Source organism: Mirounga angustirostris, unplaced genomic scaffold, assembly GCF_029215605.1.
Source record: "Mirounga angustirostris isolate CCGP_5_RB_7025 unplaced genomic scaffold, mMirAng1.0.hap1 SCAF_12, whole genome shotgun sequence".
NCBI classification, from domain to species: Eukaryota; Metazoa; Chordata; class Mammalia; order Carnivora; family Phocidae; genus Mirounga; species Mirounga angustirostris.
The window spans coordinates 3375474-3401933 of NW_026991720.1; the positions used below are offsets into that span (position 1 = coordinate 3375474).

The 26460-nt window shown below is 49.8% G+C and overlaps 1 protein-coding gene across 1 annotated transcript in view; it reads right to left on the minus strand.

Moving 5' to 3' along the window:
* The window catches only part of DPP6 (dipeptidyl peptidase like 6), a 689297-nt gene that overhangs the window by 121544 nt on the left and 541293 nt on the right, over nt 1-26460 (minus strand). Inside the window, exon 8 of the mRNA XM_064575688.1 lies at nt 2619-2739. Coding sequence (XP_064431758.1) covers nt 2619-2739 — 121 coding nt within the window. The remainder of the gene's footprint in view (nt 1-2618; nt 2740-26460) is intronic.

The following is a 26460-nucleotide window of genomic DNA, read 5'->3' on the forward strand; positions in this document are numbered from 1 at the left end:
AGCATTCTGAAAGGTCCAATGCGTTAAGACCCCTTTCGGGAAACAAAGCAAATCGATATTGCATTCGATATTCTGAGTCCACGAACGGCAGAGTCTCTCCCCGCTGACCCAGTCTCGTATCTTCTTGGAGCTCACAATTCCAAGCATGTCAGGCCCTCTGCAAACACTTCTAGGGTGTTCCCCACCCCGATATTTTTTCAATTTTTTTTTTTTTAGAAGTGGTGTCTGGAAGTGAAACAGTTAAGTCACAGATTAGAAAAAGACAATCTTCAAAGTTCACCCATTATTCACACAGGAACCAAGATTCCTGGGGCTCGCAGTCCCCCAACTTGAGAAATCTAAGCATCAGCGTCTATAACCTTCCAGGAAACACCACTAAGTGGATGAAGCTGCCGCATCAGCTGTGATTGATTTAAAATATTTGGGGCTCTGTTATCACACCAACACAATTTCGTGTAAATGCCTTGAAGAAAAATTTCCTTTCAATGGATTTGCTAAAGCAAAAGCTTAACTTGAATTGCCAAGCGATGAGTTTTTTATTTTATTAGGAAGATATTAAAAAAGATATTTTAAATCTTCTGGTTATGGATTTATTTTTTTTAAGGAGATTAATCCTAGAGCTGTCTAGGCTTTAACTGCCAGGACCCCAGGATCTTTCCTTTTTTGGGGGGGCCTTCGGGTTGCTACTGCACTGACCTCTCTGGGACTTGGGGCCAGCCGCTCATGGGCCTGGCTGTGCACATGACCAGAGTGGACACTGGCCAGTTTCCTTTGCATTCCAGTGACACCCTCAGGTGGGGCCAAGGACAATATAGCAAAAAAATCTTCAGGTTGATTCTCCTGGGGCCCAGAAAGCAACTCAAAATCTGGAATCCTAAGTGCTCTGAGCCTTGCCAGTCCCACGTTAGAATAAACCCCTTGGAGGGGTGACCTCCCTGGAGAGGACAGCCCTGATGGGCACCCCCATTCTGGCATGTCTGCTGGAAAACAGGCCCTACAGAAATCAGGTTGGCCGTGGTATCAGGAAGGGAGACTCGGGGGCGGGGATGGAACAGGAAGGGGCTCAGGACAACTTTCTGGGATGATGGGATACTCGATGTCTTGATTGGGGTGCACGGTACAGACATCTGTCAAACTCATACCAAACTGTGTCCTGATGATTGTGCATTTCGTTGTATACAACTTATAAAGAAATCAAGTCATAGATTTTTATGCTTTGGAGACCTCAGTGAAATGATGATGGTAACTGATAATAAGCTTATGGATCTCTCTGCTGTAGGCCCGTTGGTGCATAAAGCCCCACAGTGCAGAGTCCTGGCTTGAGGAATGCACAGCACTGAGGAAAAGCGGTGTTTTCTGGGCTTGATAATTCCTTGACCTCCCCTTGGCCTAGCATGGTGAACTGTCCCCACATGGTCTCAGGCAGGTAGGTGCAGAAGACATCATCTGTTTATTGGCCCAATGCTGATGCAGAAGCATCCTGATCCACACCTGGATTTGTAGAAAGGAATTTTCCTGGACTTGAACAATGATACTCCCCAAGACATGTTCCTTAGCTTTGTGTGAACTTTGGCAGATCACTTAAGCTTCTCTTGCCTCATGTGGGAAATGTCAATGATACTCCTGTCATCATGTTGTTGTGAGGGGACTATGGGCTGAATGCGTCCCCGAGAATTCACGTTGAAGCCTGAGTCCCCAGTAGGATGGTGTTAGGAGGTGGGGTCTTTGGGAGGGGATGAGATCATGAGGGGGGAGCCCCCATGGTGGGATCAGTGCCCTGATAAGGGGATGAGGAGACCAGCTCTCTCTCTCCCCCTCTCTGCCGTGTGCGGGTGCAGTGAAGACACTGTCTATGAGGTGGGTCCTAGACAGACACCGGATCAGCCGGCGCCCTGATCTTGGACTTGCAGCCCCCAGAACTGTGAGGAGTAAATGCTTGTTGTTTAAGCCCCCGGTCTACAGTGCCCTTTAGAGCTGCCTCGGACGGACAGTTAGATGAGGCTACAGATAAGAAAGTGCTCAGAACAGTGACCAGAACGCGATAGCGATCAATACATGATCGTTGCTGTTAAGACAGAAGTCTCATCTGTGTGGAGACAGATTATAAATGTTCAAGAAGAGAGCCTCCCGCTCACATTTTTAGTTATTTAATAATGCATTCCAGCGGAGAACTCTGGCACAGAGGAAAGCCAGCAGGAGAAAACGTGCACCCGGGCGCATGTCCTCGAAACAGCAAATCACCCGGACCAGCTTCTTCGGAAAGCTCTGCCCGTTATTTCTTCTCCAGCTCTCCCTCCACCCCCAGGCAAAACAAGACACCCTACCTCTTGGGGAGGGGCTCGGGAAACCTCGGTATTCGCGGACCTCCCAGAACAGTGCCTCCTGCCCCTTCCGCCAGGAGTTTGGGTTCTGGAAAGCTCTGCGCACCTGGCCTCCAGGTGAGGGCTCCCACTGACGGCCTGATGCTCCCTGACGCCCCAACAGCGTCTTTGCAGCCTGGCGGAACCTCAAGAAATGGGAGGTAAACTTACAGCGGAGGTCAAAGGCGACAGCCACCATCACCGCCGGTCTTGCGGCTGCAGGGCCCACAGAGCTGTCCAGCCCACCGTGCGGCTCACCTTCATACAGCCAGTCGCTGAGGCCGTTGTAGATCACGCCCTCCTTCCCAGTCGAGACCACGCGGATGGCCTGCTTCCCGACGTGCGCGCAGTAGTAGATATTGTTTTCGAAGATAAATATCTAATTGGGAGGAGAGAAAACACCGTGTTAACCCGGGACATGGTTCTAAATACGGTGCTCTTAAGAAATCTGAAGTCGGTGGTGTGGTTTGCTTTGGCCTGCTGCATTTCTCTGATAGAACAAAGCCAGTGTCGGGATCACCTGGGGCTCACCCACGTACCCCTACATCTCCCCCATCCCTACTTCACACAGTTTGCCCCAGGGCGGGACAATGTGCGGTCTCATACTTTAGGCACTTCCACTCAAACCGCAATGACTGTTTTCCATTATTGCACTGTTCCTAGCAATTCCGTTGGAGGGAGGGGGGAGGAAACACCGGGAACCTGGCATTTATTCATTCAACAGTCATTACGATTACTTAGTGGCACCTCCTCTAAGGTGCCATGATTAATGGGGTGGGACATATAATGTGCTTTCGTTCTCCTTACAGTCCGGGAAAGAAGACAAACTTTACCAGGAAAATGTTCGGATGGGGGCAGGGGGAGCTCCAGGAAGACGTAACAGGATTCCCCAATTTAGGTCAAAGGACTCCCTGAGAACATGACGGAAAATTTTTTTATTGTGGGAAAATATACACGACGCAAAATTTGCCACCATAACCATGGTTAAGTGTATAATCTGGTGGCATTGAGCACATTCACACTATGATGCTGCCATCGCTGTCACCGTCTCCAGAACCTTCCTGTCGTCCCCAGCTGAGCCTCTGTCCCCACGAAACACTGACGCTCACCCCTCCCCAGCCCCTGGAGCCCCCCGCGTCTGCCATCAGTCTCCACGAATCTGGTGACTCGGAGCATCTCGGGTAAATGGAATCACACGGTGTCTGTCCTCCTGCGACTTTATTTCACTCAGCACAAAGTCCTCGAGGGTCACCCATGCCGCGCCAAGTGACGGGGTTTCGAGAAAGTGCTCTTCACGCTGTGGCTCAGTGAAGAGTAGGATGGAGATGGGCTGAGAACCTCGCTGCACAGAAGAAACACGATGGGAGGAGAGCTGAGCCGAGGTGGGCACGGGGTGTCGGCAGAGGTGGACAGGGGCTCCGCGTGGGCTGTCCTGTCAGGGGCAAGGTGGCAGGGGGAGCCAGGGGCCGGCAGGACTGGCTCCTTTTGTGGAACCCCACCAGCAGCAGGGAGCAATACAGTTAGATGTGAGTCTCCTGGTGATGAGAAGGCAGCAGGGCCTTGGGGGGGGGCACCGTGTGCCTAGCCCCGTCATCTGAGGGTGCTCACGAGGGGGTGGTGGGGACACCAGCCAGGGGACAGCTGTGAGGGTCTGCTGACCACGCTCAGTGAACCCAGGTCTGGGTGAAGGGCTGACGCGAGGCACAGCCGTTCCTGAGCCGCTGGGTGGTGGTGACCCATTCGTGGAGGAAGAGGACGGTCTCGGTCAGTGGCTCTAGAATTCTGGTGCCCACTAGAATGATCCGGGGAGCTCTTAAAAATCCCACTGTCCGGTCCATCAGCTCAGCCCAATGATCAGTATCGAGGGGTGAGAGCCAGGAATCAGAATGTTAAAGAAAGATCCCACGTGATTCCAACGTGCAGCCAAATTTATAAACCCGTGGCCCAGGAGAAACCTAATGTCTCCTGAAGCTCTGCAAGTAAAAACGAGCCGACAGAATGCCCGTGCTCTCTGAGGTACTGATCTGTTGTGCCCGGAGTTTCTGCACCTGCACATGGCCTTCCGTGCCCACGGGGCCATGTCCACGGAAACTGAGCCGCGTGGGCCAGGCACAGGACTCAAACCAGGTGTTCTTCTTTTAAAGAGACTAAAAAACATACTGTCAGTGTCATTTAGGAGACCACAAAGAGAGGGTATTTTGCACAGCACAGGAAGGGGTGGAAATACTAACTTTTTTTTTTTTACTGAAAACGCACAAAAGGCGGTTTCCCCGGATGGCTCTCACCGACGGCATATCTGAAAGTACCAAGTGCCAGTTTTCTGCTCAGGGCGCCTGGTGCTTCAGGGATTCCCTTCAACCAGGAGGGAGCTGGAAACTTCCAGACACAAGTATACATCCTAATTTAACTTCAGTAGCTGTTCTCGTGAGTTTGCCTAAGGGAAAGATGTATCACTAAATTTTAACTTCTTTTATGTGTTCTAAGCCTATAATAAATTTTTGAATCAAGTCGAACTGCAGCCAATTAATATTTTGAGTGAGTAAAGTGTGCTGTGATAGATATTAAATCTTTTATCACCTTGGTTTTATTTTTAATGGAAGGAAAATGAAAAGAAACACGTTGTAGGGAAGAGTGCGTGTTGCTTGGGAGACGTTTTCCGTTTTCCTCCAGATGTGCAGGTGGAGCTCCCGGGGTCGGAGACCAGGGCCACACGGCTCTGTGCCTGAAGACTGGCGCAGGCAGGGGCAGGGCAGGCAGTGGGGCGGGCGAGTGGCGGAGTCCTCCACTCTCCAACCCTGCTCAGCGCGCAGCTCATCGCTGCGGTTCCTGGCGCCCTGGGAATGTCTCCATGCCTTCCCCATGTGCAGCACCCCAGTCCTCGTGCCCCCTCCCCCCAGGTGCAGAGACATTAGCTCCCCTCCTGCAGGGGGCTTCTCCCTTCGCCTGCTGGGGCTGATGCCCCCGGTGCCACCCACAGGGAGCAGGTGTCCCTGCTTCCCGTCATTCCCTCCCCTGATTCATCTCACACACCAAAGTCCTGATCCTCTTTCCTAAAGCACCATCTTTATCATGTCATTCTGTTCCTTGAAATCTGAAGTGGCTTCTTCCTGGTAACTGTGGGACCGAGTCTGAACATCTGGTCCGGGGTTCAAGGTCCTCCGGGACTCCAGGCCCCAGGCCTGCCTGTCTCCCTCGCTCCCCAGCCCTGCAGGAGTTATGGCGGCCGGTCCGACGACACACGGGGACACGAGGGGGAGAGGCAGTCCTCAGAGGCTCACACTGGCCAACGGGGGTCCAGACTGTACCAGCTCAGTGTGTTCCAGGCCACACGAGAGGGTCCACGCCACAGGCCGTGGGAGCACAGGGGGTGCGCTACGTGACCTGGGCTCAGATTCTTCACCTGTCGTAGAGATTGCAGCAGAAGCTGACCCTGGGCGGATGTGACGAGCAAGCTGACAAATCGGAAGCACTTAGAGCGGCCCCCAGCACAGAGCAGGGGCTCGACAGAGTGTCTGCTTTCACTGTCACGGTCATCACTATAAAAACCCACTCCGTCGGGAGGGATCAGGAGAGGCTTCATGGGGGAGGTGACATCTGAGCTAGACCGGCTTCTAATTTTGATCAAGTCCAATTCACCGATTTTTTTTTTCTCTTGTGCTTTTCGTGTCACATCTAAGAATGGCCAAGTCCAAGGTCATGAACACTTACCCCCATGATTTCTCCTAAGATTTGTATAGTTTTAGCTCTTACATTTGCGCCTTTGATCCATCTTGGGTTATTTTTTTGCATATGTTGGCCAGGCTTTCTTCAAATACTTTATAAACATTCGTTCAGTTTTTATGATAATGCTTTGGTTAGGGACTAGCCTTGCTTGGAGGATGAAGACACGAGCATAGGGAGGCTAAGCAACTTGACCAACAGCTCGTTGGTCAGTGCTGCGGCAGGGTTCAAACCAGGTGGCCTGAGGACACAAGACGCCGTGCCTGAGGTCGCCGGGGAGGCAGGAACTCGGGAACTCGGGCGGCTCTGTGCCACGGCATGCCGCCCCCCTAGAGCGATGTGTTAAATAAACAGACGGTGTGATTTCTTTTTTCTTTAATCTTATTTTTTTTTAATTCTTATGTTAATCCCCATACATTACATCATTAGTTTTAGATGTAGTGTCCCATGATTCATTGTTTGCATATGACACCCAGTGCTCCATGCAGTATGTGCCCTCTTTAATACCCATCACCAGGCTAACCCATCCTCCCACCCTCCCCTCTAGAACCCTCAGTTTGTTTCTCAGAGTCCATCGCCTCTCATGGTTCAGACGGTGTGATTTCTAACCAGCAATGAACCAGAGACTGTGGACACCTGTCTGAGCCACACTGACGCCTCACCTTCCCTCTGGCCGCTTCTTTCTCATGCAGAAGAGCACGAACGCCCGGGGCAGATGTCACAGTGCCACTGTCATCAGGAGCTTCCCAGCGGACACGGCAGCCATCACCTGCTGCCCCCGTACCTGGTTTTATTCAGGTGAGCCTGGGTCTGGTGCTGTATGACCGCTGGACTACGCTGGGCCCGAGCCCCTGCTAGGTCCCAGATCCTACCAGCCGAGGTTCTAGAATCCGTTCCGGTCAGGGGGCTGCCCACCTCTATCTCAGGATGGCTGCATCTCTGCAGCTTCTGCACCTGACAGTTGTCCCGGGGCCCGAGGCCACTCGAGGGTATTCAGTGGAAAGGCTGCTGAACCAACAAAACCCGCCATCACCACTACGGCCCTGCGATCCCAGGCACAGAGCTCGGCCCTTGATTCTTTCTTCCAGAAAGCTTTAAAAAATATACACTCAGGTTCCCCCAAAGTAATCAGATTGTTCTGAGCTCCTCCCGTGCGGTCTCCGAGCACAAGTACCCGCTGGGGACAGAAGACAGTCCCCACGCCCTGCACCCCCGCGATCCTGATGCCCCTTCCGGAAGCTTTGCCCGGGGGGCTTCCAGGTGTTCCCTCCTCCATACCTTCTCTCTCCTCCTCATCTGAGACTGTTTCCCCTGCTGCCTGCCTGAGTCCCAGTCCTCCTGGGAGGCCTCGCGTCCGCCACCCTCCCTGTGCCTGCCCCTCCTCACTGACACGCACGTGGCTGCATGTGGAGAAAGAGGGAGCACGAAGATCCAGGCAGAGAAGACGAGGGAGTTTAGAAGTGGGAACTTCTCCTCTACTTTCTGAGGGCCTGACGTGTGGATCCGGCGTGCACTGCTCGGGACTTCGCCGGCATCTTCTGATGGTCTGATCCATTTCGCCTTTGCTGCCTCCCAGAGCTCCCTCCCCATCAGCACCTGCACGTCCTTCTCCACAGTCCCTGCAGATTCCAGCCAGGTGGGGTTGCGTCTCCGGCTCCTTGTTCCCCTCTCCCCATCCTTAACAGGACTATGTGTGGATGGTGGTGCTCTGTAAGGACATGTGTGAGTTTTCAAACAACTAGTTGGCAGACGGTCTCAGACAAATTTGCTTTCACTGTACCTTGACTCACCGAGTCCAATCCCTTCCCTCATTTCTGGGGCATTTTAGTTCTTTCTGCTATCCTTGGAGTAGAAGGTGGGAGCCACACATACTTACAGCAATTTCAGCACAACCCTCACCCTGATCCGCCCCCTGGTTTTAAATAGAGATGTCAGGAAGTACAAACCAAATGGGACTGGAAATACATATTTCCCTATTTCTTACAAAACACTTGACATTTTTATTAGTGTGATCTTTTAATAAGCACTTTTGACTAAATATGGTTCAGACACTCATGGTTACAGTAAATTCTGTGAAAGTTCAATTAATTGGAATTCTCTGGAGGAACGTGAACTTTCAGTTCAACAGATTTTCCGGATGAATTCTTGAATTAAAAAAAAGATCTTTTCAGTTTCAGTCTTTATTAGGGAAATATTTCCATGTTTTTCTGCTTTCCTGATCTACTAAATAGAATGAGGTATACGGCATGGAATTATTACTGAGTAAGAACCTTGTGTTGCCTAAGATCATCTACATAAGTATGTATTTTTCATTGCCTAGAACTGTTGGTGTTGTTGTAGATGAGCGGACTGGGTTGAATCTCTCTCCATCCTCAGAGTCGTTTTTCTTGATGCTGTGTGTGTTGGTAGATCTCTCTTCCATGTAAGTAGTATACCCCAATATTTAGTATATGAATTAGCTGGGTTTTGACTAACTGAGGCTTTGACTTCTTTTGGAATCTGAAAAACTAATGAAACTTCAGCTAACTCGGTAGAAATCAACATTTGTCCGTGTGAAGGTGGGTATTAAGTGCTAATTGATAGCCTCAGTATTTCTAAAACGGATTCAGAGGAGGTGACAATAAAATGCGTATCTGCACGTGCACAGGATGGTTACAACAAAGCTCACAGTGACATACACAGCTAAAGAGGGAGCTAATTATCTCAGGAACCAAGGATGGGATAATTACTATAATCAGGTGCAACTTAGCTTTTCATTCTGGAAAATCCAGGCCAACAGGGAAGCATATTGAACAGCTCAGTGCTTGTCAAAAAGATAGCAACATGGGTCAGGGTGGAATGATGAGGTGGAAGGAACACAGGACTCCAAGTAGAAACCTCAATTCTAGTTGAGACCACTAGCTGGCCAGCTTCACGTGGGTCGCTCGCTGAACCTCACCTCCTTCACTATAAAATGTGAGGTCGTACTGGATCTCTAGGATTTCCTCTAGCTTCTACATCGTTCAACCCCAAAGTCTCATGAATATTCAGATCAGGAAAAGGTATTTCAGCATTCATAGTGAACCCAGTGTGTTAGCATTGAAGGGGAACAGGGATTCTCCATACGGCAGCTGAAAAACCTCAATGGTCATATTATCCCAGGTCCCTTTCATTGTCCCCCTAGACTGACTTTCCTAATCGTGAGAAGCCATCCTGAGAGCAGTGATTATGTACTAGTTGATTTTCCCCTTGCTTTCACTTCTTATCTTGAGTTATCCCATGTCCTGAGCAAGTGCAATTTTGCTAATGGGACACGGGAGTGACCAGCACTTACCACGGACTCGGCAGTAATCATAAGGAAGTTATGCATTCCTAAAGCAAACCCATCATCTCTGCCGCAGGCCATCCTAATCCCACGGGACACACTACACATGCTTAACCCACATCACTGGAACTACATACAAATAAAACATGTCACCAGAACATGGAAATTGTGTCTCTAAGTCTTGAAGCCTGGTCAGCGTATCTTTTAGGAGACTCTGGTGAAGAAGCAAAATGTGGACGGCAGCGGCCAGTATGGCCCTGGGAGGCTGGCTCTGGTCAGGTTCATGTTCCAAGATGGCTTTAATTTCTAGATGTACAATAAATGCCCCCTGTGGTTCCTCGAATGGCCTCCTCAACAGGTCCCATAACAGCAAGTTGAAATGACCAACTGTGGCTAATGGATTGAAAAATCCTGTTGTGGGGGCCATTTGGAACTTGATGGTTGGTCTCTTCGGCATGGACGTTGACTTGGGGCTAACTTCGTTTCTGTTGTCTTGGACACCTGACATGGGAAGATAGGGTCTCCACAGGCAGGTGACACTATTTTTGATCCCTGCATCTGGACGAGGGGAGCTGTATATCCTGGGTGGAAGCCGGAGCTGTGACTTCTCCAGGTGCGTGGCTTCCATCACCAGGCACGTCCCTGTGGGGTCTGGAAGCTATGCCCACAGCTCCAGAGGGCCACAGGGCTGGGCAGATCCCACACCTGCCTAGGGGCTCCTGTCTACTGGGGGAGCTGGTGGCCACTTCATGGCTGTGGGGGCCCTGCTTCGTGTGATCCTGCAGGAGAGACACACCTGCCACCCTCCAGGCCAACGGTTCCTGCCTACAGTCTTGCCAGCCAAGCTGATGGCAAGCATGCCTTTCGTGGACTTTCAGGTCAGAGCGCTTGCTTGATCAATACAAGACCGCCACGGGGGGCTTGGAGCAGTCCTTGGGCTCCCAGGGCGTCCCATCCTCCCCGGGTTCCCGTCGGGAGAAACCGATGACAGCGGGAACTCCGAGTCTTCCCCGGAGTGAAATGACTGGGGAGTGATTACAAGAGACATTCACCAACACCAAAGGAGGACGCGGTGAAATAGTGCTGGGTTTCCTTGGAAAGCAAACTGGCTGGCTGAGATCACGCAATCAGCTTGTCTATGAGGGCAGCAAAACCCACCAACCTCGGGCCACGTGAATTCACCATTATTACAGCATATGTAGAAAAAAGGAGAGATGTCATAATCCTACAGACCACGAGTATACACATATATAACTATTAAAAGAGACTTTCTTGTATTTTATTCCCTCCCAGATGTGTGTGTGTGTGTGTTGGTGGGTGGGTATAAAATCTAGTTTTTAATAAAACTAAGGACTTACAACATATATGATTCTGCATACAAATTTAAGATTTATATCAAAGACGCTTTTCCACGTCATGAAGCATCTCTGAGACATGCCTTTTAGGAGACGTTAATTACGATCCTATTTTTTTTTTTTTAAGATTTTATTTATTTATTTGACAGAGAGAGAGAGACACAGCGAGAGAGGGAACACAAGCAGGGGGAGTGGGAGAGGGAGAAGCAGGCTTCCCACTGAGCAGGGAGGCTGATGCGGGGCTCGATCCCAGGACCCTGGGACCATGACCTGAGCCAAGGCAGACGCTTAACCGTCTGAGCCACCCAGGCGCCCCAATTACGTTCCTATTTTTGACACAATTCTGTTTTTATTATAATAAAAATGCTATTGCTGCATCTTTGTACAAAAGTCTTTGCCTGTGTCTCCAATATTGCCCTAGAATAAGTTCCTACAAGTGGAAAGCATGAACCACATTCACTATGCAATTAAAAGAATGGGTAAAGGACATGAGCAAGTACATCAAAGACCCACACAAAGTCCTAGAAGATATAGAAGCGTTTGTATTCACGAATGACAAAAGGGAATCTTATTACACAGGGCCTAGTTTGTTTATCAAATTATCAAAGACCAAACAAAAATGATACCCAACATTGCTAAGAATGCAGTGTGCTCTTCTGATGGGAGCAGAGACTGATATGATAGAACATTTACGAAAAGCAGCCAGCAAAGCTCATCAAAAGAGACTTTTTTGTGTGTAGATTATGTGACGAAGGCTGCTGGAGACAAGGTGCAATTGGCCCTTCAAGACCACGTGTGCAAAGATTGTGGGAAGCCGCGACCTCTGAACTAAAGGGTAATAACACACACGTGCACACAGGTGCACGCACATGCTCATGTGCGGTCCCTGTGTCTCCACCCAAGCCGGGAGAGCTGTTCTCCCACCACTCAGAGCTCAAGGTCAGGAACTGACCTGTAGACTGATCTGTAGATTAAATAAATTCTTTACTTGCTCTGTTTTGCTCTCCTATGACTTGTATTTGGCCTTTCCTCTGCTCAGTTGGGCAAGGAAGTGACCCTCTATTATCCTAGTTTAGAACCCCATCTGGAGAACGGACGGGTGGAGGGGATGCCAAGGCTGTTGATCAACGAGAGGCTTTAAGATTCTTGATAATGCTTATCCAGTTTGGGATGCCCTCATCCAGCTGACAAACACCCATCGAGTTGCTCCGATTCACCAGGCACGTGCTGTGCGGGACCCCATCGGATCTGGGCAGTGACTACAACTCTGTTTACCCGGGCGAACATTTGATATTTCCCAGTACCTCCATCAGCCTGAAATTCAGAGCACTTGGTTCTTACACTGGTTCTTGTCCAGACAGCTATAGGGCGTGACAAAAATCGCTTAACTGGCTCAAAATACAGAGAACCACACCAGCCACACCAGTAGGAGATAATCTGCAGGAGGAAACCTTGAAGGTCCTAAAGCACATTTAAAGGTAATGCACGATTAGGCGAACACACGTCATCAGCCCACCTGATTCTCACTACAGACGACACCACCCCACTAACAGGGTTCCTGCAGCCGCTCACACACTGTCCTGCAAAACTCAGGGTCCCCCATCATAGTGCATGTGCACTTCAGCAAATTAATACAGGCTTTAATTCCACAGGGTAGAGCTCAGTGCCAGGAAAGGAAGAGTCTTATAGATAACCTAAAACTACCTTTCTTACCAGAAAGGACTTGCACTTTTTCATCCTTTCAAAATGCCAACCCAAACCAAGAGGAAACACCAGGAACTCTGCACTAATGACCCGCCCAGCAAACAGCCTTCAAACTCAAGGAAAAGCTTCCTTTTCAAAGTCACCCACCCTGAAAAATCTCTCCGCATCCTCTCACCCACTGGACAAACGTTTTTAACCTGGAGAGTTCAGATGTGTTATTTTTTCGAAGCTGGGGAAGAGGTCTCAAAATAAAATTATGTTCCTGTGCATTAATTTGACCCCTGAGGTTCAGCGTCCACCGTGACGCTACTGACCTCCACACCAGAGCTAAAGAGTTTCGCAGCCCACTAAGTGCATGCGATGCTCCTTACAGATCCGGGAAGGCAGAGCGGCGGCTGGTTCGGGGGCAGCAACCAGCACTGTGCCTGCAGGAATAGGCATGCGAGCGCCGGGTACACCCACCTCATGGCCGTGGGTCTCTGAGGCTCCAGGGTCGCCCAGGACGGCCTGGTTGGGTTCCTGAAGTTGCCCCCACTGGGAAGGGCTGGTGGGAGGGGGCACAGTGCCCAATGCGGCCCGGGCGGTGGGGTCCTCTGAGGATGGCGTGGGAGTGGGGACGGGGAGGGTGAGCGGAGGACGGCCAGGTGGAGACGGGACAGCCGTGGAGGAGGCAGAGGCACGTGGAGGCACCCGGTGCCGAATGCAGGACGCCGCAGGGGGCCGATCAAGGCAGCGAGTGTGGAGGACGTGGGGAGAAGAGGCAGGGAGAGCTGAGGCAGCTCCTGCCGTCCACGATAACGCTTGTGCTTTCTTCTAAGGACGGGGACCTGGAGGGCTCTGGTGGTCACTGTGGTTGTCAGCTGCCCCAAGTGAGGGCGTGTGCGCCCTGCGCGCTCCGTGACCACCCCGCCGCCATGTGGGAGCAGGGGGCAAGGAGTGGACAAGAGACCCCGGTGGGGCCGTCCCGCCGAGGGACGATGGTGGCGTGGGCCGGGTGCTGGCCATGGGGACACTGCCATGCGGGCAAATCCCCAGGTGTGATGCTTCCTGACACCTGTTAGGGGAGAGGCAGGGGGAGGGTCTCTGCACATGCAAGGGATGGACGCTGGTGCCCACTGGGGATCCCTGGAGCGGGTCAGGTAGGAAACCATGATCCCACCTGAGGTGCGGGGTGCAGACAGTCCAGGCGGACGTGACCACTCGCCCTTGGTCTAGAGCGGTTCATGTCTCAGGCTGCGGGTGAGACGAGTAGCACTTATCCTTACTGCGAAACAGCTTGTCGGCCCTGAACGACCTTGGGATCTGCTCCCTCCTTCCTCTTCCATCTTTAGGGGCACCACAGCCCACGGCAGTGAACCCCGTGTGGGCCACGGCAGCCCCTGGACTGGGCCATGCGGGCCCAGGCGCTCCAGGTCTCTGCTCCAGGGGGTTGGTGTTCCCTTAGCCCCTCAACCCACTGGCTCCGGGAACCATCACGACCATGATGAGTTCATCATGGGTGTCAGCGCTAACTGCTGAGCAAGGTGTCTTTCCTTAAAGGATTCAGCGTGGGAGGGACACTTAAAAGCTGCACAAAGGACCTCTAACAGGCTTTCAGGCCACGTGGCAAACTGCTGGAGAGAGGGCCTCCGACCCTTCTCCGAGGGAGACTGCTTCCTTTGTTCCAGATGACCGTGACCATCATCGATGGGCTGTAATCTCTAGCATGGCCCCACCTGCCCGGCGGCAGATGCTTATCTACCGACAGGAAGACAACTGTATTTACTGCACCACACTTGGGGAGTCTCTGCTCCTGTTTCACGGCTGGATGTTTTGGCTAAGCACTTGCCGGCGATCTCCACTTTCCCTCGGCCTCGTCTGAAGCTACCCCGTCCTATTCCAGTGGCCCTGGAGCTGTCTGTGAGGGCCACTTTCTGCCCTGCTGCCACCACGGGCATGTGGCCCAGGCCGGGGCACTCCAAGGACCCACCCCCAGCCACGCGATCCTCATGGTAGGCGCGTGGCACACACTGACCAGCCAAAGCTCTCACTCAGCACTTTCCTGATGGGAGTTGTAAGGCTGATGGCTTCTTACCTCTGGGTCCTGGGGTATAAGGGTACAGACCCAGAGGGCCCAGGGGGTTATTTGTATTCCTGACCCCACAGACAGTGTCAGGTCTGTTTTCAGTGGGAGAGAGTAAAATAAGCCCCCAAGAGAAGTAGACCTGAGGAGAGATGCAGGAGAAAAAGGGAAAGCAAGAAAGCAAGATAGGTTGAGGGAGAGACAGGTGCACACCTGAGGATTTGCTCCAGCACCTGGATACAGCTATGCCTGATGCCCATCCCTGGTACATAATAGACTTTCTTTTTTGTTTATGGAATGCTGTCCTTTATAACTGAAAAATCCTGGGAACATATACACTTCTTTTGCTACAGATACTCTTTTTTCCATGGTCTGCCCCTCTCCCTCCTCTGCAAAGCTCTTCCTTGTGTAGGTACTGTGGATAATAACAAGTCTTTGTCCTCCAGGAGCTCCTCGTCTGGTCCGAGCACATTCTCATCCATGCTTAGAAAGCATTTTATATACACAAAATTATGGCAGACAATGAACACCAGCTCATTGCTACATGCAACCATCAGCATTCTGGATTTGGGAAGACATCTCATCCCTACATTTCCCAAAGAATAGGTTTGAGGGTTTGATTTTTTCTGACTCACTGAAGGCGTCGTCTGATGCAATGCAGAGATTTATAAACCTCAGAGGCTCACCATTGTAGAGATGAGGGTAAATCAGCAGAAGCAATGATAAGACAGTGCATGATCTGGTGGGTAAAGCACTGATGTGGCCATCAAAGACCACTTCTGAAGAAGCCAGAAGCAGCCCAAGCAACTTGTATGCCGCCACAATGGACTCCTTGAGTATCCTTCTCTTGCTTCTTTCAGCCTCCAGAAATCTTGGCTTAGCTTGAGTCCAAATGCCCTGAAACAGTCTCCTTCCCCTCCTTCCACGGCATGGTGTGTCTGGGGCAGAGAGCCGACAGCTGTCCCACTGCTCTCTGAAGCGTGCATGCAGTGCCCACCCCTTCTTCCCCTGTACTAAACTCTCCTTCCATGCCGAATCCCCACAAAACGTAATCTCCAAGAACGTGGAGAAAAGAAACCTGTGTTTCTTTTCATGCCCACGTCAGAACCCTGCAGACAGTTTGGTGCTAAATATTTGTTGATTAGTGGAATCATGCCAATGATTCCAAAAGTAGTAACTACTATTTGTTGAGGGCTCACTGTGGTGCCAAGCATTGACAGATGCTTTGTATATATTTATTTTTATTTCTTACGCATATAGTACTTACTGTTAGCCAGACATTGTACTGCACTTTCAAACATTAATTTTCTTAATCCTCTGAGACAGGTATGATTATGGATTATTTTTCCCTTTTTTTTAGGGAGAGGGAAAGTAGGACTCAGAAAGATCACACCTGCTCAAGATGGTGCACCATGTGGGTTGAAGAGCCAGGACTCTTCCAGTCCATGATCTGTGGCCTCTCCTTATCCAGACACCTTGGAAAGGCCCAGAAATTTAAGCTTTGGCCAAGGTCGCACTGCTGGTAAATGGCAGAATTAGAAAACCTTATTTTTTGATCCATTACGCCCGTGATTCCCCGAGGATGGCCCAGGGCCAGCGGCATCCACAATGCCTGAGAACACATTTGAAATGCTAACTCTCAGGCCCTGCCCCAGACCTGGTGGTCTTAGCAGGCCCTCCAGTGAAAGCGATGCACACAGAAATGTGGAAACCCCTGCATTAGGCCTCGCTGCCTCTCCCAGACCAACACGATCAACAATTCGGAGCAACCTTCCCGGTAAGAATGACTGGACCACTGGGTCTTTACAGAAGGGGGTCTGAAGGAAAACACAAAATGTTGTGAGCTGAAAACTCTCTACAAGCACTGAGCTCACTGACTGGTAGCACATAGTGTCTTGGCCCTCTCTCCCCTCATCAACCTTTTTATACTGCACTTCACGGGAAGCCGCCTTGGTTGCCAACAGTACCCTTCTCCTCCAAAGAAGTGAATGTCCCAGTATCTTCCTAAGGGGATGGAAAAATTCACCTTTCTTCCCTCCAAGTTTCTGGGCCTTTTTGCACGCAGTCCAAACACGAATGACTTCTGGCCACCAGCACGTGACCTCTGGAGCTGCTCCCCACGAACCTTCTTCCGAGCTCGTGCTCGCTGGTTGGCACACCTGAGCTTACCAGGGGAGCTGACTCCACACACAAAGTTTTTCTCTCTTTTTTGTGAAATTTTTGCTACGTTCTGTGTTATTTTTACAATGGGAAAATCAATAAATATTAACAATTAACTAACTAGCTACAATGAGCCTGGCCCCAGGATTGAGAATTGGGGATAAGAGGACAAACGGGTCACCATCCTAATGCCCATGGGATGTCGTGTGTTACGGGAAAGGGTCTGGAAACGAGTATTCACCACACAAGGTGGGTGCAGCAGAGCCAAGGGGAGACTGCGAGTCACCGAGGCCTTCGCGGGAGAGGTGGCGTCTTTTACCCTCAAGGCTACCCTCGTTCCACCTTGACCTCATTTTCTTCCATTATTGCCTCTGTTTGGAAATGAGTCCCTGTATCAACCAAAAATTCATATTAAAAGCACTAAGTAACATTCTGGAGGCAGAGAGAGAAGACAAGAACCCTCAGGCTCTCAGGACGTGTTGCTCCACGGGGATGAACCGACCTAACTGGCTGCCTCTGTTTCTGCTGCCAGGCGGACCTCAGCTTGCAGGAGGAACTCCCAGGGACCGCGGGGTGCCGGCCTCCAACGCCCAGGGCTGAGCGAGGCTGGAGGGACGGAGGAGCGGCACCACTAGTCACAGGCCGTATACCTGGAAGCCCCAGGCTGAGGGAAGCAGTGTGAGGGCACGACTGGGCATTTTGGGTCACGCGTCTCAGGGTATTTACATCTCCTGAGGGGAGGCAGCTCTGGGGCCGGGGAGCCTAGACTCAGTCCACAGCGATGTGTCCCTGTCCTGCTCTGCAGAGCCCAGGCTGGGCCCGTCTGGTGCAGGAAGCCTCCTCAACGACCTTCACCCCACCTTCTCCAAATACGTGGGACACCAGATCACTCCCATGTGGCCGAGTGCACTCTGTCATCTCTCTGCCCTGTAGCCATCACTTAGCACATTCCCTTGTCTTAAAAACGAGGAGGTAAGACCCGTTTCTAAAGCTGTGTAATAACTTTCTTAGACTATGGCATGGATACGTGTCCTGTCCAAACAGGAATCTTCAGGCTGTGGTGATGTTCTTACTGTTCTTTATCTCGTGCCAGCACCGGCCCCGTCCTGGGCGAACACGGGGCTATGCTGTTAGGTAGACTTGTCTGAGCTCTTCCTTCCTGACCTGGTGCCGCACCGGCCCTCCCGCTGCACGTCCGCCCGGGGTCTCACGCAGCCCTCCCCTCGTCCTGCAGCCAGACACCAGCACCTCACGATGGCGTTCCCACGCAGCGAGCCCACGGCAGCTCCCCATGCAGCCTTTCAGAGCAGACAGACCCAGAGCCTCTTTCGGTGATCAAACAAATCTTATTTTAGGCACCTTGGCAGCAGGTGGGGAAGAGCCGAACGTGAGGTTGGGCGGCTGTCCAGGGACCAGGTGTGGGTGCATGTGTTTGGGGGAAGGGGCGGAGGGGCTGTGGGCTCACCTGAGGCCCTGGGTGGGGCCTGGGGCCGGGCTCCCTGCCCTGGAGACTTGTCTGTGGGTGAGCGACCGTCCTGTTTGCCTCGGACACCCCCAGTGTTAGTACCGAGCATCTGAATGTCCTGGGAACCACCCCAGTCCCATAAAAACTGGGACAGCTGGTCACCCAGGTTTTAGGAGACTCCTCAGGAGTGGGGAGGGTGCAAGGGGCCTTGAGGGACCAGAAGCTGATCATAATATTTATGTCATGGATTGAAAACTCCTGGGACAGGTTGAAAATGCATATAAACCCCAAATTTCCGTCTTCTCATACAGATGCACACATCTGTACACAAGCCTTCACACAGGTTCAGGTGTAACTGTTCCAGTGACGCTGGGGAGGGTGTTTCGGGAGAGGATTTTTTGCTCAGGTTTAGCCACACGACTGCGATGGGTCATACGACAGGGGGCTCTGCACCTGCACTGGGAGGAGGGGTGGCTGGGAGAGGCTCTAGTTACCCGATGTCACACGTCGGTTTGTGCACGTATGGACAGACTGCTCTTAAGGACAGATGTGGTGGGAACCTCTCGGGGAACAGGGTCTACCGGACCCCAGCGCTGGGCCTGGTTCAGAAGAGACCCCCAACTCTGTGAGCTGCACCAGCCAGGGGGCCTCCCGCCGTCTGGGAGCCTGGCTCGGCTGAATGAGGACATCTTTGAGCTCAGCAGGGAGCGTGTGATGAAATATTTTAATACGCAGCCGACCTTCGGCTGTGAGCTCAGTAATTAGCACTTCTGAAGAATCAGTGCACTCCAAAATTTTAGCAAAATGAAAATGTTAATTAAGAAAGCAAAATTTCAAACTCCTTATAATATCAGGAGTCGTTCCGGCTGCACGATATGACTTGCTGTTCTGCAGACGGAACTTGGGGGAGTTTTAATGGGACCACATCAGAGGGGGGTCCCCGCTGCCTTCCTGGGAGCCAGCGCGCTGTGGCAGTTGGGAGGGACCAGCGTTACCACGATGCGCATTAAATCTGGAGGCTGTTGCTTCTAAAACACCCTTTTAGGGGAGCCCAGTGACCCCCCTTCAATCCTTTTTTTTTTTTAAGATTTTATTTATTTATTCATGAGAGATAGAGAGAGAGAGAGAGAGAGGCAGAGGCAGAGGGAGAAGCAGTCTCCCCGCGGAGCAGGGAGCCCGATGCGGGACTCGATCCCAGGACCCTGGGATCATGACCTGAGCTGAAAGCAGACGCTTAACTGACTGAGCCACCAGGCGTCCCGACCCCCCTTCAATCCTTAAAGACCCCTGAAAGGTAGAACGTAACTCAGGAGAAAAATAAAGAGTGGATACAACAATTCTCAAATCAAAGTATCGCAAGGAGAAAAGGATGGTGAGTAGCTGTGCTTTCACCCCCCGAACCTGTAATTAATTAATGAGGTGCGACTCGGCTGCCACTCCAGAATCACAAATTATGATTGGAAAACCCAAGTTTGCAAAGCCCTGGAGAATGACCCTACACATTGTGGTGACTCCTGACCCCCCACACTCATCAGATGATTTCTTCCCAAACAACAGAGTTTTATGCACCCGAGGAAGGGACCTGGGAGGACGGGGTGGGTATCACATGGGGAAGGGATGCCACAGGGATCCCAAACACGGACCCCAACAGATGGCCGTCATTTGATGACTGTGTACTTGATGGGATCACTGCTATGTGATTGAACTACACGTGGTTCCTCAGATTCTCCCAGTAATTATGCAAAATAGGTATCTTCATTGCTCTCATTTTGTGGGTGAGGAAATTGACTCAGAAGGTTCAAGGTCAAGAAAAGCTAATAGGGTCATCTGGCTCCAAAGTCTACATTTTTTTCATCTTGTAATTTTCTCACCATTTGAGCAAAAATTTATTCCATCTTTGGCCCAAATTCAGGGCACTATTCGATTTCTCCTTCCATATCAGTGGCCAAGGAAGGGAATGAACATTTACTGCATCTAGTGAGGTTGCCCACGAGTTGTTTTCCTGACCTTACAGCACCCTTTTGGGGTCTTTCTACCCTGTTTACAAATGTGGAAACTGAGGCTCAGGGGGGTCACAGGCATCATAGGACCCTGTGAGAAGCTCGGGCTGGTCACCCTGGTTCTTTACACCGTGGGAATGCTTCCCCGAGGCTGGCCAACCACCAAGCACCTTGACGAGTTTGGATCATTCGGGGGTATCGCTGGTGTTCTAATTTATTTTTTCCAATCAATTTCCTCTTTACGTAAACAAGTTGCAATTATAAAGGAAATTCTGTATCACTAGTGTACACAGAACACCTGTGTTCTTAGCAGTGAAGATGAGGTGAACATAAAATAAACACCAAAAAAGCCAGCATGATTGCTAATTCCATCCAGGACGACTGAAAGCCCCGGACCCGAGGCCTGCACTCTCTGTTAGGAAGGGAGATTAGCAGGAGCTAGGAGCCGTTGAAGATGGGCCCTCATCTGGAGGGCAGAGCTTGAGGAGAACTGAACACAGAAGGCTCTCCTTACTAGCTACCTCCACCTTCCTTAATGTGCTCAGTAGCCCCGAAAACCACGTCCCAGACCGTCCGCCGAACACGCGTTGCCTTGAGCTGCCACCGAAGGGGTTCTGCCAGGGTAGCGTGGAGAGACACGGTCTCAGGAAAGTGTCAGGCTCGCACCAACCTCCTCCAAGACACTTGTCACGCGGGACCCTAAGAAAGCCAGCATTTCTTTTTTCTTTTCTTTTTTTTTTTTTTTTAAGATTTTATTTATTTGAGAGAGCAAGAGAGTGAGAGAGCACAAACAGGGAAGAGAGGGAGAAGCAGACTCCCCACCTGCTGAGCAGGGAGCCCGATGCGGGGCTCCATCCCAGGACCCTGGGATCATGACCTGAGCCGAAGGCAGATGCTTAACTGACTGAGCCACCCAGGTGCCCTGAAAGCCATCATTTCTGCCTCACATTTATTACATTTTGAAACAAAGACCTGAAAAATGCTGGGTTTTCGTGGCCTTGCTAATCCATTCAGTGTCAACAACGCAGGATGGTGGAGCCACTGGAAACACTTCTGGGGGCAGGCGGGCCCCGGGCAGTGGGCTGTTGGGCAGACAGAAGGTGCTCAAATCCTGCTGGCAGAGTCTGGCTCATGACCATCACCAGGAGGGGGGAAGAGATCAGAGCTAATGAAACCAGGGGTTTTCCATCCTGGACTCTTTCGATTTTCGTGCATGAGATTAAAATGAGCATGCAGTCAGCCGTAAGGTGGGGGGACAGTGCGCACAGGACTTTCTGTAGGGTGTGCGCAGAGGGTGGCGGTGCAGGGGTTGGTCCTGCTCCCGTCCACCCGTGGTGGGGGAGGGCCGCGGTGGGGAGGACCAGGCCCAGCTGGTAGGGCCGCTTCCCCACTTCCCACAGGCTGAGATGGCTCCACACGGGCACCCGGAGCTCGAGATGGTGTCCTGAGGTCACTGTGGTGCCGCGGACATGGTTCATGTAACCTTCAGGTCATAATGAAAACAGTCACCATGAGTCCATGGGAGGAGTGTGACGTCTACAAGCTGAGTCCTGGACGAACCCCCCGGGGCAGAAGCGACTTTTCCAGAACGCTTCTTAGTGTTCACTATGCTTCTATTTATGGACTTGTCATCTGTAATGATAATTAGCTGTTCCTAATGGAAGGCTAACGTTTGTTAAAAGGAAGCTCGACAAATCTCACAGAGGGTTCCTTCTCGGAAGAAGGAAGAAAACTCTAGATGGCTGTTTCTCCAGCTGAGTGGCAATAAGCAAGGAGTCTGAGGACATATGCTCTTTTAAAGGACTTTTAAGTTTCATGTGTTCATTTTGATGCAAATCTTGATTAATATGAAATGTTCTAGACCACCTGGATGCCTGTCTAATAAGCAAGTCCTGTCATCGAATTTAGTCCCTGGGTTTAGGTTCACGAGCACATTGCTGCCAAGCGGTACCACTTCGACTGTTGTGGGCCAGTGAGGAAAGAATACAAGTGAATTTGATAATGTAAATAAATAAGACATTCCTGCCAAGGAACATGACAACAGTATCAGGCTGTATTGTTCCAAAGATGGTTTCTCAGTAGGTCAAATAAAGAAAAATCATGGGAAATTGAGTCATAAGATGGCAACACAGGCATGAAAAATAAAAGGCCTTTCTCGGGAAGAGTTCATGCTATAGCCCAGTTTCAACCGCCATACACACCAGCCCCCAAAACCAACGTTATTGCATGTGGTTGGTTGGTTGTGTAGGTTTGTTGGTGTTCATGATAAATTATATTTGGCCTTTAAGTTATAGACGTTCATACCTAGTTTTGTGTTTGCCCTTAGGTAAGTACCACTTTAATCAAGTAATATAAGTTAAATTCAACAATGTGATTTATCATATTAGTAGATCAATTTTATTCATGAACACAGGTGAAAAACTCCTAAAAAACACTAGTTTTAAAAGTGCAGCAATATATATATATATATAGACAAGAAAATACATCATCACCGGTTGAACTAATCCTGGTAACCTAAGGCTGGTTTCCTGCTGATCAGTACAATATTCCCGTTGACAGACTAAAGGACAAAACCACATGATCATCTCCATCGAAGCAGAAAACACACTGAGTTCAAAATCCTTTCCAGTCAAGAAAAACAACACAAACTGCAAGAACAAGAGCAAACACAAAACAAAGAAGCAAACAAAACCTCAGAGCAGTCCAGAAATAGAAGTGACCTTACTTAAGCCGACAGAGCGTGTTCACCAAATAGCCTACAGCCACTTCACACTAAAGAGGGAATCTTGAAAGTGTTTTGTGTATGAATAGACACAAGATGCGGATTGGGTCCTCATGATTACCTCCTATCCCACTGAGCACTGGCTATCCCAGAGAGCACAGGACGTACGACGGAAAACGGGAGCCCAAGACGGGACGAAAGAGGAACACTGGAATCGGTGGTCATTTGGAGGGGATATGACTGTCTAAATCCATAATCCAAAAGAAACCATAGATAAATTATTGGAATTAAAGGAGTTTAGCAAAGCTGTTGGATACAAAAATCAATATAAAAAGCAAATATAAATTAGAAAATTTACATCTGAAAAAACAAAACATAAAACAGTTCCAAAAATATCCAATACCTAGGAATACATTTAAGCGAGACATCTGGAAACAATTTATGGAGAAAATTATAAAATTTTAGCGAGAGACATTTTTTTGAAAAAGTAAAAAAAATTGGCTACCATACCATGTTTGGAAAATTCAGTAGCTGGAGTTTATAAATTCTCCCTCAGTATAAACTTAATGTAATTCCAACTAATCTTCCAAAAGTGTTTTTTTTAAAGATTTCTTTATTTTTATTTTGAGAGAGAGCGTGTGCTCAAGCAGAGGAGGGCCAGAGGGAGAGGGAGAGAGAGAATCTCAAGCAGACTCCCTGCTGAACACAGAGCCCGATGCGGGGATCGATCTCAAGACCCTGAGATCATGACCTGAGCTGAAATCAAGAGTCGGATGCTCCACCGTCAGAGCCACCCAGGCGCCCCTCTCCAAAAGCGTCTTTAAAAGAACTGAATTATTATTTTAAATTCTGTGTGTGTGGATTGTGCACATGTATGCACACACACCCTTGCACACAAAGTGCCAAAGATAGCCAAGACATTTCCCGGGAACGTGGTCGGGGGACTGGCCGCACCAGTGCCATGTAGTAGAGTAGACATATGGAGACTTATTGTGTGGCAGACTCAACGTGGTACCTGTCGTGAAGCTGTCATAATGGGGAGGCTGGGCTTCAGCCACACTGACAGGTGTGAGTCCCGCTGGAGCACATAGACGGCCTGAGAGCAAACCCACACGTACACAAAAAGTTCATGAATGGCAGAGGCATCCTGAAAGATCAGTAAGGAAGGGAAGATGTTTTTCAGTAAGTGGTTCTGGGACAGTTGGTTCTTCCTTTGGAAAAATAATTGTAAGTGTCTCCTAACGTATCCCCAAATCAGTTTCAAGTGGATTAAAGATGTAATTGTGAAGACGAAATTATAAAAAGGTTAGAAGATAAGGTAGGAGAATATCTTTGTGTCCTCAAGGTGGGAAAGGACTTCTTTAAAAAGACGTAAGAAATGCAAGCCATAAATGAATGAATTTGCTTTCACTGAAATTGCCATCTTTTCCTGCCATAGCATGTCAAAGCGAGGGCGAAAGACAAGTTATAAAATGAGGGGAAATACTGGCAATAGTAAAATGGACAAATAATTAGAATTCAAAATATGTAAAGAAATTGTACACATCGATAAGAAAGGGACAAACAACCGCAAAGAAAAACAGGTGAAAGACACGGACAGGCGTCTTACCGAAGAGGTAACATGAGTGGTAAACATACTTATGAAAGACATTAACCTCGTGAGGAATCAAACATGTGCAGGTAAAAGCCCACAGAAACTTGGCAAATGCACACAGAAGGCACAGAAATTCACACAACCACACTGCCAATAAATTTAAAAACCAACTAGAAGTAAGCTGCACATCCACAGGCAGGAGACTGGATAAAGACGTTGGGATATACTTGTACAGTGAGAGAGACTCAGTTAGAGCCCATGTATCAATATCTACACCTCACGCAAACAATGTTGGGTGCAAAACTCAAGCAACAGGAGGATAAACAACATATGGCAACAGTTGCATGGAGTTACAACGTAAGTGATATGCTATTTAGAGATTCACAAATAAAGCAGCAGGGAAGCATAGAGAAAATTCAGTCCTGGTTCATCTGGTGGGGGAGGGGGACACAAAGGGGGGCCCCAGTGCCATGCAGCCCCGCTCACGTGCCATGCGTCATGTTGAGTGGAAGGTATGAGTGTTCATTTTACTCTTCTTTGTACTTCGTGTGTGTGTGTGTGTTTAAAGGTTTTATTTGACAGAGAGAGCGAGCACAGAGCACAAGCAGGGGTGGTGGAAGAGGCAGAGGGAGAAGCAGGCTCTCCGCTGAGCATGGAGCCCAATGCGGGGCTTGATCCCAGGACCCTGGGATCATGACCTGAGCCGAAGGCGGACTGAGCCACCCAGGTGCCCCTGTACTTCATGTGTATTCTCAATAAAGTATTTCATTAACCTATAAAAATGCATCTGAAGCAAAAATGTACATGGACAAAGCTAAAATCAAATGTCGTCACTCCCTGGGGAAGGGGACACACCCAGTTTCCTTTGTGGTCCCCTTCTAAAAGAGCTCCATGCACCACTCCAGTGTGAGTTATGTCCTACTGGACTAAGGATCTGCTCTCTCACGGGAGGAATATTTCATTCCAGTTGGGGTTTGGTGTCTGCTCTGGGGTTCTGACAGCTCATTTATGGAGCCTGCAGAGATTTCGGATGGAAATATCACAGGTGGGTCAATTTTTCATTTCCTTTCAGGATGCTCGTAGGGACAAAGATAAGGGCGTTAGATTAATTATCCAGAGACTGTGTCAGGAGACCGTCGGTTTCTAGATATTGCAAAAAATGTTCTTCTGGGTGCCTGGAATACGAATCTCATCATTCACAGTAATAATAACACTTTGTATTTGCAGGGCACTTAAAAGATTTGCAAAGACTTTTCATAGACATGAACTCCTCTGGTCTTGAGATAAGTCATTCTGGCTTTTCAGCTGAGAACACTGAGCCCAGACAGTTCAGCACAAAACAGAGCAGGGGCACCAAGACTCGGGTTTCAGTTCTGATAACCTATGGTGACCCATGATCTTGGGCACAAATTAATACACATTTTCTGAACTTCTCTTTTCTCACTGCTGAATGGAGATATGGTGAATGAAAAAGGTCATATATGCAAAACGTCTCGCCTGGCGACTGGCGCGTTGGAAGCCCTAAGGAAAGGGTTGCTGTATCCTTTGGTCCTACATCCCAACTGATGCTGCCCTGCGGGGACAACCTGCCCTCTGAAGCCCCGTGTGTCTGTTCCTTCAGGCTGTCGTTTCAGTATACTTTATTGCTTATAGGTTTGATTGGAGAACATCACACAAAAAATAGTTAATGTGTAAAACATCTATATCCGTGTGGGCAATGACTCCTCACCCACAGTTAGAAGGAAAAGAAAACAAACCAGTTTTGAGATGTCTTGATGTTAACTTTGCACTGAGGGGCCAGGAGCAAACCGCAAGGCAGTTAGCCACCTCCTGGAAGTAAATGCTGTCAGTCTGATGGGGTCCAGCTGCCTTTTCGAAGGGACAGTGTCACTGGAAATGTTCTAATGGCTGGCAATTCCCATGTAACACACTCCTTTGTTACAAGCCTGGTGGTTAAAAACATAACCTCAGTAACCTCACCGATTCTTGGTTTTGTCATGAAGTTGGAATGTGG